The 15101-nt window shown below is 42.7% G+C and overlaps 1 protein-coding gene across 1 annotated transcript; it reads right to left on the reverse strand.

Moving 5' to 3' along the window:
* On the reverse strand, nucleotides 1-9292 carry ctns (cystinosin, lysosomal cystine transporter). Its single transcript, XM_083766541.1, has 11 exons — nucleotides 9064-9292; nucleotides 8277-8433; nucleotides 7900-7978; nucleotides 7675-7765; nucleotides 6535-6638; nucleotides 5704-5847; nucleotides 5283-5382; nucleotides 4400-4519; nucleotides 1932-2102; nucleotides 709-826; nucleotides 1-453 (listed from the first exon to the last, which is right to left on the reverse strand). Exons 2-11 carry the CDS (start codon nucleotides 8338-8340, stop codon nucleotides 302-304), a joined length of 1143 nt encoding a protein of 380 aa, XP_083622667.1. The 5' UTR covers nucleotides 8341-8433; nucleotides 9064-9292; the 3' UTR covers nucleotides 1-301.
* Between the last annotated feature and the right edge of the window lie 5809 nt (nucleotides 9293-15101).

Raw genomic sequence — 15101 nt, forward strand, 5'->3', positions numbered from 1 at the left:
CTCGCTGCCCTTGTTCCGAGAGAGAATTTGACATTCACAAATGGGTCCCTTTAAATTCAGATATTTTGTGACTGTGCAAACGCAGCTTCTGAAGCATCAAACTATCCACAACTATTACATGTGCTTCTGAAAAAGTAAGGCCTCTAATGCAAACCTTGGTTTGGGTTATTAGCCGAGCTGTGCAAATTGTGTGCTTAACTACTGTAATAAGGTCGTCTGTGTATTTACATGTCACCCCCAGGTTGGGAAAGACTGCTGTACAAACTCTGCGTATGTGTGTGTGTGTGTGTGTGTGTGTGTGTCATTCCTCGTCTTCCACTACCAAAGGTTCATAGTGCTGGTTTCTGGGTCTATAAAGACAGTAGTGCTGAATCATGAACAGCACATCAAACATCATAGAGAAAAGTCCCAGGCCAAACTTGGTTGGATCGCCAAATATCAAATTCCACTCATCTGGTAAGAAAAAAAGACAGACAGACAAAGAGAGAATTAATGTGTGGCTGACACACTCACACACACACATGTTCGTCATATATATATATATATATATATATATATATATATTTTCAAAGATTTGCGCCACATTTTCACGATTTTTCAAAAATAGCAGATCTACAAGCTCGTAGGGCGGCACTTTTCAATAGCTAAAGTATAACATGAAAACGATGACCTTGAAATAACTGAACTAAATCAAATCTTTTTGCTTACCGTTGTTGTACGACTCCAGGACCATCTGCAGAATGCTGAACGATCCACCAGTGAAATCCAGCAGCACGTTGCCAATGCTCCAACCTTCAGTACTCTGTCTCCTGTAGTTCATGTAGGCCTAGAGCGAGCGAGCACAATATTTAGATATCAAAGACAAGAAAGAAATCACACCCGTGTGAAGTGAGTGGTGCAACTCCGTGTGGGGGTCCCCGGGGGGCACCCCGGAAGTTCCAGACCCACAGGAACGCAGCCAGGCTCGGTGCCGGCCCGGTTCCAGCGAGCTGCCCCGCCACGTCCGAAACGGTCGAGAAGTGTGTGTGTGTGTGTGTGGCTGCGCAACAGAGACAAATGTTTGTGAAAACCAACCAAACACCATTTCGTGCTCAGATAGACCGATCCAGCCAGGGACACACATAGCTGTGTGTGGCTGCACCACTCAAAGTTCTCCAAAGAGCACAGGTCTCCGCCAGGTCTGGTAGGTTCGGTAGTTGTTGTTCGGATTTCAGTCATTATAGAGCTTTGTAGAATCTGTATTAGTTGAGGATCAATGTTGATGGCGTTTTTGCACTATATGACCAATTTGAAAAAATGTAGGGCGCCATTTGCTTGCAAAAATATTGTTTCGCAAAAACCGGCCTCCTGGTGGCACTATAACAGGCCCATGTGAAACCTTTAGGGCAGAGGTTGTGCTCTGGCATCCAGGGAGTGTGTATGTGCACAGTTTTATGTTGATCAGGCCAGCGGTACCAGAGAAGTTTAGCTGTCCACAGACAGACTAAAACGTCTGGGTTTCCGTGGCTACAAACAGACGGAAGGCCTGGCAGAGACAATAAAGTACCTTGGAAGTACCTTCACTAAAAACACCGGGACAACTCTCCACACATCCCAAACTCGTCTTCCAAAAATATGGAATGTACTTCCCATAGCAATCAGAACTGCAGACTCACTCCCAATCTTCCGCCGTCATAGCCCATAGAAATTGCCGTAGCACTTGCCCTAGCCAACGACCTTAGAGGCATATGTATAGGCTCAACTTATGTAACTTAAATAGCATTTTATGTAGACATAGCACTCTATAGTGTATACTGTATGCTCATAGTTTCATTCGTTTCTGTAAATCGCTCTGGATTAAGTGTCTGCTAAATAGTAAATTGTATAACAAACAAAGACAACAACAACGACATTATCCGTGAGTCTGAATACATTCCTTGGGTGTTGCTTACCTGTGGCATGTACTTGATCACAGTGATGGCTAGTTTGATGTAAGAGAAGTAGTAGAGGTAATTCAACCATGTAATAGCCCTGGCTACTGCCACAAAAAGGGTAGCAGATGCAAATGCCCAGCCAACTGCCAGCAAGATCAGGGCTACCCTGGACACCTTCTGACCACCTCTCTGGAGAGAAAGAACGAACACACACACACACACACACAAGTTAAGACAAAAACTCATACTTTCTCAACAAGAAATGCACGTGTCCATCTTGTATACAATCATGTACCAGATATATCATAAACAAACACACCCCAATTAGTGGCACGAGTCTCGCTTTTAAAATTTAATAAAGGCTTCCCTCCTCTTTTTAACTTTGAGTGCCCGGATCGTCTCTTTTTTTATCTATGCCTTGATCCCGTTTTGATCAGTGTGAGCACCTTTTATCATCATTACTCCATTGAGCACCTGGTTAGTTCCTCTTTTTTTAACACCCCAATTAGTGCTGCACGATTCATGCTAAAATGTGAATCTCGAGATCACGATTCTCTTTTTTCCCCATTAAAATATTCATTAAAAAAACCAAACATAAACATGAGTGTAACTAAAATGAATTGCACAGCCAACTAGTGCTGCACGATTCTTCACAAAATGAGATTGCATGGGCGTCTGAATCTAGATCTCGGATCTTTGTGCAGCGCTAACCCCAATAATAAAGAAATACATTACATCGCCACACATACCGGTATAGATATATATATATATATATATATTTATTGATAATACTACATCGTACTGTGCTTTTTAGACCATTTAGAATAGAGCAGTAAAAATATGAGTTGAAAGACCATTATCTCACACCTGTAAAAGACAAGCCCTATCAACCGTTTCTATTCGGTTACAATATATCCAATCAGTGGCAAGATTCCCAAGTAAATGGTAAATGGTGCATTTATATAGCGCCTTTATCCAAGGCGCTTTACATGGATTGTGCATTACATTCACCCATTCACACACCGATGCCGGAGGAAACCATGCAAGGCACCAACCTGCACATCGGGAGCAATTAGGGGTTCAGAGTCTTGCTCAAGGACACTTCGACACCAACTCTGGGGGAGCCCAGGTTTGAACTGGGAACCTTGCGGTTCCCATACTACAGTCACTCTACCCCTGAGCCACTGCCGCCCAAGTTAGCGTCACCACAGGGATTGTGTGTCAGCAAATTTCTGCTAACTTTTTCAGTGATGAAGTCACCCATGACAACTCTTAACTGATAAACAAATATTACATCCCTCTTCCCCTATATTGCGAGAACTACTAGACAGTTCAGAGCACACAGACCGAGTTGGAAAAATAAAATGCAATCTTAATGTCTTCCTGTAGAAATATAAGTAACTCAAATTGGTCATATTTTCTTTTGAGGAGCACTACATACGTATTTCTGATATAACTCATATGGGTGGAAATAGTTTTGGGGATGACAGCAGAATGATCCGTACACCAAATAGCTAGCTAGACTTGCAGTCCACAGTCCACAGTCAGAGTTCAGAGTTTTATTTATTTTGTTGCCATGACGACATCTACTTATGTTCCAGGACAATTGGACCATTTTGTCAGTTTCAATGACTGGAAAACAACAGTATAGAAGTAAAACATTCCAGGTTTTCCAACTACCTCATATACAGCAGCCTGAGACCCCTGTGTGTGTAACTACCTCATATACAGCAGCCTGAGACCCCTGTGTGTGTAACTACCTCATATACAGCAGCCCGAGACCCCTGTGTGTGTAACTACCTCATATACAGCAGGCTGAGACCCCTGTGTGTGTAACTACCTCATATACAGCAGCCTGAGACCCCTGTGTGTGTAACTACCTCATATACAGCAGCCTGAGACCCCTGTGTGTGTAACTACCTCATATACAGCAGCCTGAGACCCCTGTGTGTGTAACTACCTCATATACAGCAGCCTGAGACCCCTGTGTGTGTAACTACCTCATATACAGCAGGCTGAGACCCCTGTGTGTGTAACTACCTCATATACAGCAGGCTGAGACCCCTGTGTGTGTAACTACCTCATATACAGCAGCCTGAGACCCCTGTGTGTGTAACTACCTCATATACAGCAGACTGAGACCCCTGTGTGTGTAACTACCTCATATACAGCAGCCTGAGACCCCTGTGTGTGTAACTACCTCATATACAGCAGCCTGAGACCCCTGTGTGTGTAACTACCTCATATACAGCAGCCTGAGACCCCTGTGTGTGTAACTACCTCATATACAGCAGCCTGAGACCCCTGTGTGTGTAACTACCTCATATACAGCAGCCTGAGACCCCTGTGTGTGTAACTACCTCATATACAGCAGCCTGAGACCCCTGTGTGTGTAACTACCTCATATACAGCAGCCTGAGACCCCTGTGTGTGTGTGTGTGTGTGTGTGTGTGTGTGTGTGTGTGTGTGTGTGTGTATGCACCTACCTCATATGATGCAGCCTGACACACGTAGATCAAACATAACAGGACTGCGTGAAGACTGAAGAAGACATCATTGGCAGCTACAGGATTGACTCCATTTGGGAACTTGTCCAAAAATTGCTCCTATACCGCACAAATAGACAAACAGAGACAAGGGCACGCATGCAGTTAGATTGATGGATGGGGTGGATGCATAAAACCTTTTTATATCCCCCGGGCTGAATATACCGTTAATAAATCACGGGGTTTTTTCTACTCTGTCTGTGTCTCAGAGGAGGGCTGTGAGCAGTTCGGAAACCCGTCCACCAGTGACATCAGATCATCGATGGGGATTTTATAGAAGGGAATTTTCTATAATACTACATTTTTAATATGCTATTTGGGTGACCCTAAGGATCATAAAAAGACCTTGAACGATTACTATTGCAATGTCTTTTGGGTCAAATCTTAGATTGACTGGCCTACAATGAGAGGGGGAACATTTATTTTATTTTATTTTATAGGGATCAAGGTTTTTTTGCTCCCGATCTGATTTGGATCATTTGATTTTGAGTATCTGCTGATTTATTATTATAATAGAACACGTATGTCACATCCCTAGTACACTATCAGAAATCACAGACAATATCCAGTCTAATATTGATATGGAATATATTATTGATACTAGGGATCACATTCTTTTGCTCCCGATCCAATTCCGATCATTTGAAAATGACGTGATCGGACCAGATTTCCGATCACGTGATCGGATCAGGACAACCCTAGTATTTTACCATGAACATTAGTGGAGGACCAATTAAAAGATAGATTGATAAGTGGTCCTTTAACCTAACTCACAAAGAGAAACTGACCGCGACACAAAAACGTGGTTATGTTATAGAATTACCTTGATATAGGGTACCCAGAAAAGCCCTACGTTGAAGACACTGTAGGCAACGAAGCCAGTCAAGTTCAAAGCCAAGAAGTCAAAGTTGAGACCTACAACACTGTCGTACACACACACACACACACACACACACACACACACACACACACACACACACACACACACACACACACACACACACACACACACACACACACACAAATATTTACAAGGTGCTGTACAGAATGCAATCAGCAAATCCCGGACAAATACCCAGACAGACAGACAGACAGACAGACAGACAGACAGACAGACAGACAGACAGACAGACAGACAGACAGACCTGGACTTGTCATGCTTGTAGCCATTAGTCAATCTGATATTGACTTATGTTTGTACAGAAGATAGTCTGTACTGTGTATGTCCATCATAGGTAGGCTACCTTTTCCTTTTCCAGTTTTCCCAAGCTTGTGGATAGAAGGAGATCGACCAGGCCACAAAGTAGATCCATCCAATCACCTGACTGATTATCGACAGAATGTTGCTATGGATAACCAGGAAACGGATCCTTGTGGTCCGACTGTAACTGTAAAAGAAAAGGAGATCACAGTGGGTTGGAGGGATGAATACATACTGTAGCTGCCTTAGATAGATACCATATACAGAGAGGACAGGTGAAAAGTGATAAAGAGACACAGCATTTTATCCACCCAAGTAGACCTTTTTCACATTTCCAGATTTCCCACGCCCCTCACATGAACTGAGAGTGCATGTGAAAACACTTTGAACTGGGAGTGCATGTGGAAATATTTGAACTGAGAAAGTGCATGTGAAAACACTTTGAACTGAGAAAGTGCACGTGAAAATACTTTGAACTGAGAAAGCGCATGTGAAAACACTAGGGAGGGAAAGTGAAAGTCAAAAGGTTGATGGTGCGATCACTGCGATGAGAATTTCTCTGCCATTGCAAAAAGAGTCCAGCAGTGATTCAACGTCGCTTTGAATTGACCACTGCCATTGTTGTTAACCACCTTACATGACATCATACAAAGGTCTGCAGCACTGCGCAAAAAGCATGGAATACGGATGTGTATATTACAGGAAACTCCCGTTAAACTTTCCAACAAACAACGTTAAATTCCCGAATTGTACCATCACACCTGTATATTACCGTAGATTAACTGTATATGCCCGCTAAACTTGACGTTTACGGACAAAATACAGTGCCCATAATTGCCCGTTAACTAATGTCACCGTTACAGCAAGAGCTTACCTCGGCACGTCTGTGTTGTTGCTTAGGAGGTATGCGGTCACTCGACCAACCCTGTGGGCTGCCACCTCAAAACTGACCGAGGTCGTTTCCTCTGGCAACAGCACCTAAACACATAAACAGCATTCAATCTCTCTCTATACCGTAATTTCCGGACTATAAGCCGCTACTTTTCCCCCATGCTTTCAACCCTGCGGCCTATACAACGGTGTGGCTAATCTATGGATTTTTACAGTTAACGGCCACTACGGGGACCCAATAAATCCATCTCTATGGCCGGCTATGGCCTCTATGCGGCTTATAGTCCAGTGCGGCTTGTATATGTACACATTTGGTTTTTTCCCTAAATTTAGCTGGTGTGGCTTATATTCAGGTGCGCCTTATAGTCCGGAAATTACTACACAGTATGATGCCCTGTATATTCATGTTGAAATGTTTTCTACTGTATTTGTTAACCTGACTTAAATCCTATATTCTTACAGCGGGGCTCCACCGGGCGCGTTGCGTCAAAAAACGAACCGGGGCAATTTTTCTGCAGTCACGCGGGCAGTGGAGCCACCCTTCATTGATTAAAAAGGAACATTCGCTGACGCACCCGGTGGAGCCCCGGTGTTAGTTGACCGGAGGCCCCCAGGGGCCAGGCTTTATACTAGGACTCAAGATTATGAGACACGTTGTGACGGATTTAAGCAATATTACATGAGAGGGGGTGGTTTAACGCCATTAATGCACACCTGCGATGCTGCAGGAACTTGCCCGCAGGTTGAGTTCCGAAAGTCAGCGCAGAAGTGCATTAATGACGTTAAAGCACCCCCTCGAGTGTAATATTGTAATTATCCAACAGTTAACCTCTAAGATAATCACTAAATCATCATATTTTTCTAATGACAGATGTAGCCACTACGACCACAGATGTCCCAAGAAACACGCTAGCCTAGCAACCCAGTATGCTGCGCTCTGGGAGAATGGAGCAGCTGATTTCTTTGTTTTGATTAGGTGTTCCATCATGCTCATGCCAATTAGATTGCTTCCTCGAAACAACCTGTTGTAAAATGTACAGTATCTTCGCGCCCCCCCCCAAAAAAAATATGGTTACTGTAGTCTTGCCTAGAGTCTAGACAGAGCTAGACAGGTCTCCACTACCTGTTGAGGGAGAGTGATGATGAAGGAGTAGTTGTGGATGGAGCTAAAAGTCACATTGAACTCGATGACCGTCGACTGGTTAATAGGCGGACTGCAGGAAAGGACAGAAAGACCATTTCAAACAAACTTAACGAGTATAAAGTCTAGCTGGACCACAAGGACAGGCATTGTATAATTATTTTGTTGTCGTTTATGAATTACACTGATATAAATTGTCAATGTTACCTGGCACCGATGACAATGTTGACTGTCGAGTTCTCTTCCAAGGTGACAGCATCAGGAACAGACAGAGACACTGCGGATCCTACAAGACAGAAACAGTACTACATCTTTAATTAAATTGTATATAGGGCTGTCACGGTTACAAATTGAAGTTGACGATTAACTGTCACAAGTAATTGCGATTAAACGATTCAATTGTGTTTTTTGCATTGGAACGTTACAATTTGTATTGTTGGGCTGTCAATGGAGGGTAGGCTATTGCAACTCTAGATTCAACCCATTATTTAAAAAGAAAATCTAGTTGTTTTTTTTGTGCTGACTGTACTCTCTACCGTTTACATTTCTGTCTAATAAAGTATTCAATCAATCAAAAAACACACCAGATGTGCTGTTAGGTGTCCAGGAAAGCAACAGCAGCGCTGCTAGCAGACCTCGCTCTGCCATGTTCAGTGAGAACAGATGTGCTCAGAGGCAGCAGAGAGAGAGAGAGAGAGAGAGAGGCAGCCTGCAGATTCAGAATGGGTTAGGGTAGCTAACCTAGAAGTGATGAAAGAAATACACAAATACAATAATATATATTAGCACAGAGATGTGTTAACGTCTTGGAAAGGTCATTCTCACAGTCCACCACTGACATCTGGCGGCGGGAGAGAACATTACAGTTAATTATACTAAGTAACTGTTATACTAGCTCACTTTAAAAGACAAATAGTGAACAATCAAGTCGGACTGGATCCATGCCAGGATCTCTAAGGCCAGGAGTCGAAGTTGGTGGAGCTGTATCAACAGAAATGCTTGCTCTGAATTTAGCCACGAGCAAGCTGAGATAGCATTATGTTCAGTTCAGAACTTCAGACAGTAAAATGCAGGGTATAGCTGCAACTGAACATGGCTAGAATGTTAGCATATTCGCGAAATAGTGCTTTGCAACAAGGGGGGGGGGGGGGGGGGAGGTCTGTGATCATACAGTTAAAATATTTAATTTACTAAACAAACTGCTTTCTTCTGGCTAGCCTCACTGTCAGAATTAGCTATTCATTCAAAGCTCTTTATGAAAATAAATACCGGTACATAAAACAAACTGCATGCTCACACCTTAGAACACTCCATATCAAATCCTTTGTTAATAACAATCTTTAAAAAAAAACATTACATCACGCACCTTACCTTACCCTTGAAGTCTTGCTACCACCATATGTCTGTCTTCTCACAGGTTCAGTTTGTGTTGTGCAGTGTGTGATGAGGACTGAAGTCATATGACCTAGCTCAAGCTGTCATTTATGTCATGTGCCTGCTGACTGACTGACTGACTGACTCACCATCGCGTCGCCCATATAGAAGTATGTTTTTATTTACACAGTAAATTACATGAACAGATATGCACCCGGAATGCCTTGTTTTCTAAACGAATTAATTATTTATTGTCGTCATCATGACGACGACGTCATGCAAGTGTGTGTGCAGAATAATTTAATGTGGAACCATTGTGAAATGCATTAGTTGTTTCGGTACGACAACTAATGTGGGAACTCCACTGTGTGACCTTCTATTTCCGGTTAAGCTCATGCTGTTGTTGTTACTTACTTGTTACCATAAAATAATATAGACCTTTTTATTTCTTCTGAAACATATGATGTCCTTAATGAAGATCTGGATGCCTCGATCTCCGTTCTTACGGTAAACTTGTGTGAATGTCTTTGTTAACGGAAAACTCATTGCTCTCCAACTAATACTTAGCTTTATATTCATATATTTCTGTGTAGCATTCCTATATTTCTGTGTAGCATTTCTGTAGATCTTTAGAGTGAGTTAATTTAGTTGACAGATTTTCTTTACACAGATTGAATGATGACCACTTTGTGGTAAGACCACTTTTTTAGAGGTTTGGGTTGTAAGTTACCTTGCCATGATGTAATTCCAGTCCAAATGTGAACAAGAAATTTAAAAAAGTCATTAGAAATATTGATAATTCAAGTTGATTCAGATAATATAGAGCATCACCAAAACTCATGTGGTTTTATTGTGTGTGTGTGTGTGTGTGTGTGTGTGTGTGTGTGTGTGTGTGTGTGTGTGTGTGTGTGTGTGTGTGTGTGTGTGTGTGTGTGATGTGTGAGAGAGAGATAGCCCTAGAACGGCTCTTGTTGTTACATACAGTATGTACAGTATTTCACAAACAAGAGCCATAGTACACCCTCCTTGATTTGTGGTAGAACTTTAACATGCGCGGCCTAAATGTGACATCTTTCTCTCTGGGCGAGGGGGGGCCGGAATGATCGATGAACTGATTTTACAAATACGTCCTGTTTACCGCAGACGTCATCACCAGTTGACCAGGGAAACACAAAAGTTTGCAGTCACACAATTGGCAGGTGGTGTGATTAATTACCCAGCACCTATCGCAAAGCACCTGCCAATTGTGTGACTGCAAACTTTTGTGTTTCCCTGGTCAACTGGTGATGACGTCTGCGGTAAACAGGACGTATTTGTAAAATCAGTTCATCGATCATTCCGGCCCCCCTCGCCCGGAGAGAAATATGTCCGTGTGCATCTCTTGAAAAAGTGGAGATAATTTACTAAATACACGTTTTGTGCCAGAACTTTCACATGTATATAAAACTAGAGGACCATATTTCACTCCACGTCTTTGGAATTATTTAATGGGTGAGTACAAACTGAGCATTTATCACATTTAGGCAGCCAATATGGAACCCGACCAGAAAGTAAGTGGGACCATTCTATGCCTCTGATACATGAAAATGTACGAAGTATAATTAAATGATCACAGGCATTCTAGGTCTAAGAGAGAGAGAGAGAGATCTTTTTTCGCATGTGTTTTAAAGCATATGCAGCAGTTGTATCTGGTTTGACCGTAATGTAACCTTCTTCTGATGGTTTGATAATTCTTCACTTTTTACTCTTGGGTGCTTTTGCTGCTACTGTTATGACACCTCAAGATCAATACCTCAAGGGGCGGCTGTGGCTCAGGAGGTAGAGCAGGTCGTCCAATGATCCACGGGTCAGTGGTTCGAATCCCGGCTCCTCCTGTCTACAGTGTCCTTGGGCAAGACACTGAACCCCAAATTGCTCCCGATGTGCTGGTTGGTACCTCGCATGGCTTCCGCCGCAATCGGTGTATGAATGGGTGAATGTAATGCACAATCTATGTAAAGTGCCTTGGATAAATGCACCATTTAATATAGCGTTGCCTTAATGTCTAATGTGTCCATGCAGGTGTGTCCATCATATCACAAGGAGGCAGACTGGATCCCTGTCATCATCACTACTCTCTCTCCCCCCACGCACGTCTCAACCTGTGTCCTCCCCGTTCAAACCCTGTCCATCTGCCGTGGTCTGTGGTGCCTCTCTCTTCCACACGCACGTTCTTCAGCATAACTCCAATAAGACGTCCGTGGTGCGCTACGGCAGGCAGAAATACGAGAGGCAGTATCCGGTCCTTTTGATCAGAACCGACGGTTCCACTATAAACATACGATACAAAGAACCAAGGCGGATACTTATGGTTAGTATATTATTATGTTCTACTGTGCTATTTTTTGTTTTACTGAGCAAAAAGGCTTTACAAATTGTAACGTTCCAATGTCCAATGCAAAAAACACAATTAAATTGTTAATTGCAATTCATTGTCAGCTTAAATTTGTCCTGGACAGTCAGCTCTCGTTCAAAGCTCACATCACAGCTGTCACTCGATCATGTAGGTTCACACTCTATAACATACGACGAATTAGACCGTTCCTCACCCAGGAATCAGCCCAGCTCCTAATCCAGACAACAGTCTTGTCAAAACTCGACTATTGTAACTCCCTCCTTACTGGCCTACCAGCATGTGCACTTAAGCCTCTCCAGCTGATCCAAAATGCAGCAGCTCGCTTGGTCTTCAACCAGCCAAAATTCTCACATGTCTCCCCCCTGCTCCGCTCCCTCCACTGGCTCCCGGTCGCTGCCCGCACAGAATACAAAACTCTGATGCTGGCATTCAAAGCAACCAAAGGTATGGCTCCCCCATATCTTACAAGTATGATTGAACCCTACAAACCCTCCCGCGCACTCAGATCAGCCAACGCAGGGAAACTGGAAGTACCCTCACTAAAAACACCGGGACAACGCTCCACACGTCCCAAACTCTTCTCCCTTCTGGCTCCAAAACTGTGGAATGCACTTCCTATTGCAGTCAGAACTGCAGCATCACTCCCAATCTTCCGCCGTAGCCTGAAAACCCACCTTTTCATCATGGCCCATAGCACTTACCCCTTAGATAGCATTTCTGTTGGCTTAGATAGCATTTGACACAGACTTATAGCATGTTATGTAGACAGCACAATACAATTGTATTGTATATAGTCATAGCACGCCATAGTACATATGTATAGCATAGTAGTGAATATGTATAGTTTATTATGTATAGTGTATGTATAGTTTCATCATATAGATATTCCACTGTTTGTTTGTTTTTTTTTTGCGGCTTACGCCTTTTTTTTATAGATTTTTGAAGGGACAGACAGTAGGCTGACAGGAAACGGGAGAGAGATGGGGGGATGACATGCAGTAAAGGCCGTGTCGGGTCCGGGAGTCGAACCCGCGGCACACTGCGACTGGATTACCAGTCCGGTGCCCAGACCGTTACGCTACGGCCTGGGCCGATATTCCACTGTTACCTTCTTAGCTTACGCATGTTTCATGATAAATGCTTTTATGTGATGTATTCCCATGCTTTTGTTCTTGCTTAAATGTAAGTCGCTCTGGATTAAGAGCGTCTGCTAAATGCCTAAATTGTAAATTGTAAATTTGTAATTTTGTGTGTGCGTGTGCGTGTGCGTGCGCGTGTGCGTGTGTGTGTGAGACAGATGCCGGTAGACCTGTCCACTTTGCCGGATGAGGAGCGTAGAGCTCGTCAGAAGAAGAGAGAGGTGAAGAAGACGAAGACGAAGGAAGAAGTCCACTACGAAGACGACTTCAAGATGGATGATTACAGCCAGTTCTGGAAGAGGAAATAACAGTTGGGGGCAGGTGCTGGTTTCATGTATCTGTCTGGACTTCGATGCAGTCTGTCAAACATTTAGATTTTGAAGTGAGATTTTCAAACGGCAAACTCAGTGTTCTCTCCTGGAAGAAGAATTAAGCAACAGCTTTACTTCATTAACTTACAGGTTTTCATCTCGTTATCATCATTATGTGGTGTTAATAAAACATCTGCTTGGACAATATGAATCTGATTCTGTCTTCCGTTTCACAGCCACGTTATAGACTGTGTTCCTCAGAGATGGGAAATAAATACAATATTGAACTGAACTGCAATTATGTGGCTAGACAGTCACTTGTTGACATGTGCCATTGGCAAGTAAATAATAACCAGTAATTATTTACTTTAAATTTCAAAATCCTATATATTAACTGTAATTTTCCAGTTCAAGTGTGATTTCAGGGGGCACGGTGGCACAGTCTGTACTAGTGCTGTCGCCTCACAGCTAGAAGGTCCTGGGTTCGATTCCTGCTGGGGATTCACCGTCCACAGGCAGATCTGAGCACCTTTTTAGGCTAATTATTCAGTAAAACCCAGACCACAGAAAATCCACTTAATGTTCAAAGTTTAGGTTTTTTTTTGGGTGCAATTGGGTGCACATTTTTTATATCGTCACTGTAATGATATTTAACCCATTCTGACCGGGCACCCATTTTGGTGTCCGCATCATGTTATGCTTTAGCTATTTAAAAATAGCAGATCTACAAGCTCGTATCGCACCACCGAGTGGCGCGATACGAGCTTGTAGGTCTGCTATTTTTGAAAAATCGAAGAGCGACTGACATTTTTAGAATCTGATCTCAGGTCAGAATGGGTTAATCAGACCAGTGTGTGTCCGGCGGAAACCTCGTATGAATCTGATCTCAGGTCAGAATGGGTTAAGGGCGACCATCTCTAAGGCATCTAGAAGTCTACATAATTATATCCCTTTGGGTGGTGGGTGAAGATCCATTGCGAGTCGCAGGCGCAGAAAACACATGCTAACACAGCAGTGATATGTTACCATGCATTCTGAAGTTTATTACACACACAGAATAATATATACAGTAGGACAGTAGATCTATGACGTCCCTAGTAGATTATGGAAACCATGATAAGAACAGAATGAGCAGGAACACGCTTCCACACACAGAGTAACTCTGTAATACTAGAATTGTAATGAAGGACTCTGATGTTAATGTCTGATGGACTCTTTGATGTTAAGAAGGACCCTTTGATATTAATATTTGATATTCTTTGATGTTGATTGTTCCCTTTGATGTTTAATTAGTTTGGTCACTATGATGACCTTAAGTGAGCCAGTGTGACCTTATGTGTGTTGAAGCACTTCTTTGATGATTGAGTGTTCAGCTCAGTTTGTTCTTTATAAGGAGAGTTTTTTAGTTTGTGAGTCAGTCAGTTTGCAGCTTTCACAGAGTGAAGACCTATTCTCTGTTGGACATAGAATACCTTGTTTTTGATCGTGTTTGGACTATTTCTCATTGAGGATACTTTTTGTTTATTATCTGCAACACAGGGCTGTTTTGGGCAGCCTTTTCTGTACAAGGATTTACAATAAACAGCTTAAAAGAGAAGAAGAAGCCCTTCTGCATTTTTACAGATGCACCACAGTGGTCGCCACTTTCCAAACCAGTGAAATAGTTTGTCTACATTACAAGAATGGTAGTAAAAATAAGAAGTGCCATGTATGGTCTCTGGTCTGTATTTTGCATGGACCATAGTCTCTGAGAGCTCTCGACTTTTGCAGAATAAATTCATTGATTAATTCCACTCTACCCTTAAGTGGGAATATTTAACATTAATATTTAACTTCTCTCCGTATTTCCTGGTGATAATACGTGACTAATGAAACAGGTTTACTGACTTGTCTTGATAACATCACTGATTAATGATTGACAATTTAAGAGTTGACAGCACAGATTAACTCTCAGTCACCTGCAGACAGAGACCATGCAGAAACAACCATAACTTTCACTCACTCACACACACACACACACACACACACCGCATTCACACCCAAACACAGGGATCGAGTCTCATACCCGCTTAAGTAAAGGAATAGTTAGAGAAACAATTGTTTAATTAAGACTAGTTGCAGCCAGGGCTGACGATACATAACAAATCAACATCTGGAGGTTCCTGAAGCCAGTTGAGCTCTGGACTCAAG

Source organism: Protomyctophum parallelum, assembly GCF_964188405.1.
Source record: "Protomyctophum parallelum genome assembly, chromosome: 6".
Classification (NCBI taxonomy): Eukaryota; Metazoa; Chordata; class Actinopteri; order Myctophiformes; family Myctophidae; genus Protomyctophum; species Protomyctophum parallelum.

Excerpts from the sequence above, each read along its gene's own strand:
- ctns (XM_083766541.1), bottom strand. The coding sequence starts at position 8,340 with ATGGCAGAGCGAGGTCTGCTAGCAGCGCTGCTGTTGCTTTCCTGGACA. Across the intron at positions 4,520-5,282 it reads TCTGGGTACCCTATATCAAG|GAGCAATTTTTGGACAAGTT; the intron begins GTAATTCTATAA and ends TGTGCGGTATAG. Across the intron at positions 2,103-4,399 it reads GTCAGGCTGCATCATATGAG|AGAGGTGGTCAGAAGGTGTC; the intron begins GTAGGTGCATAC and ends CTTTCTCTCCAG.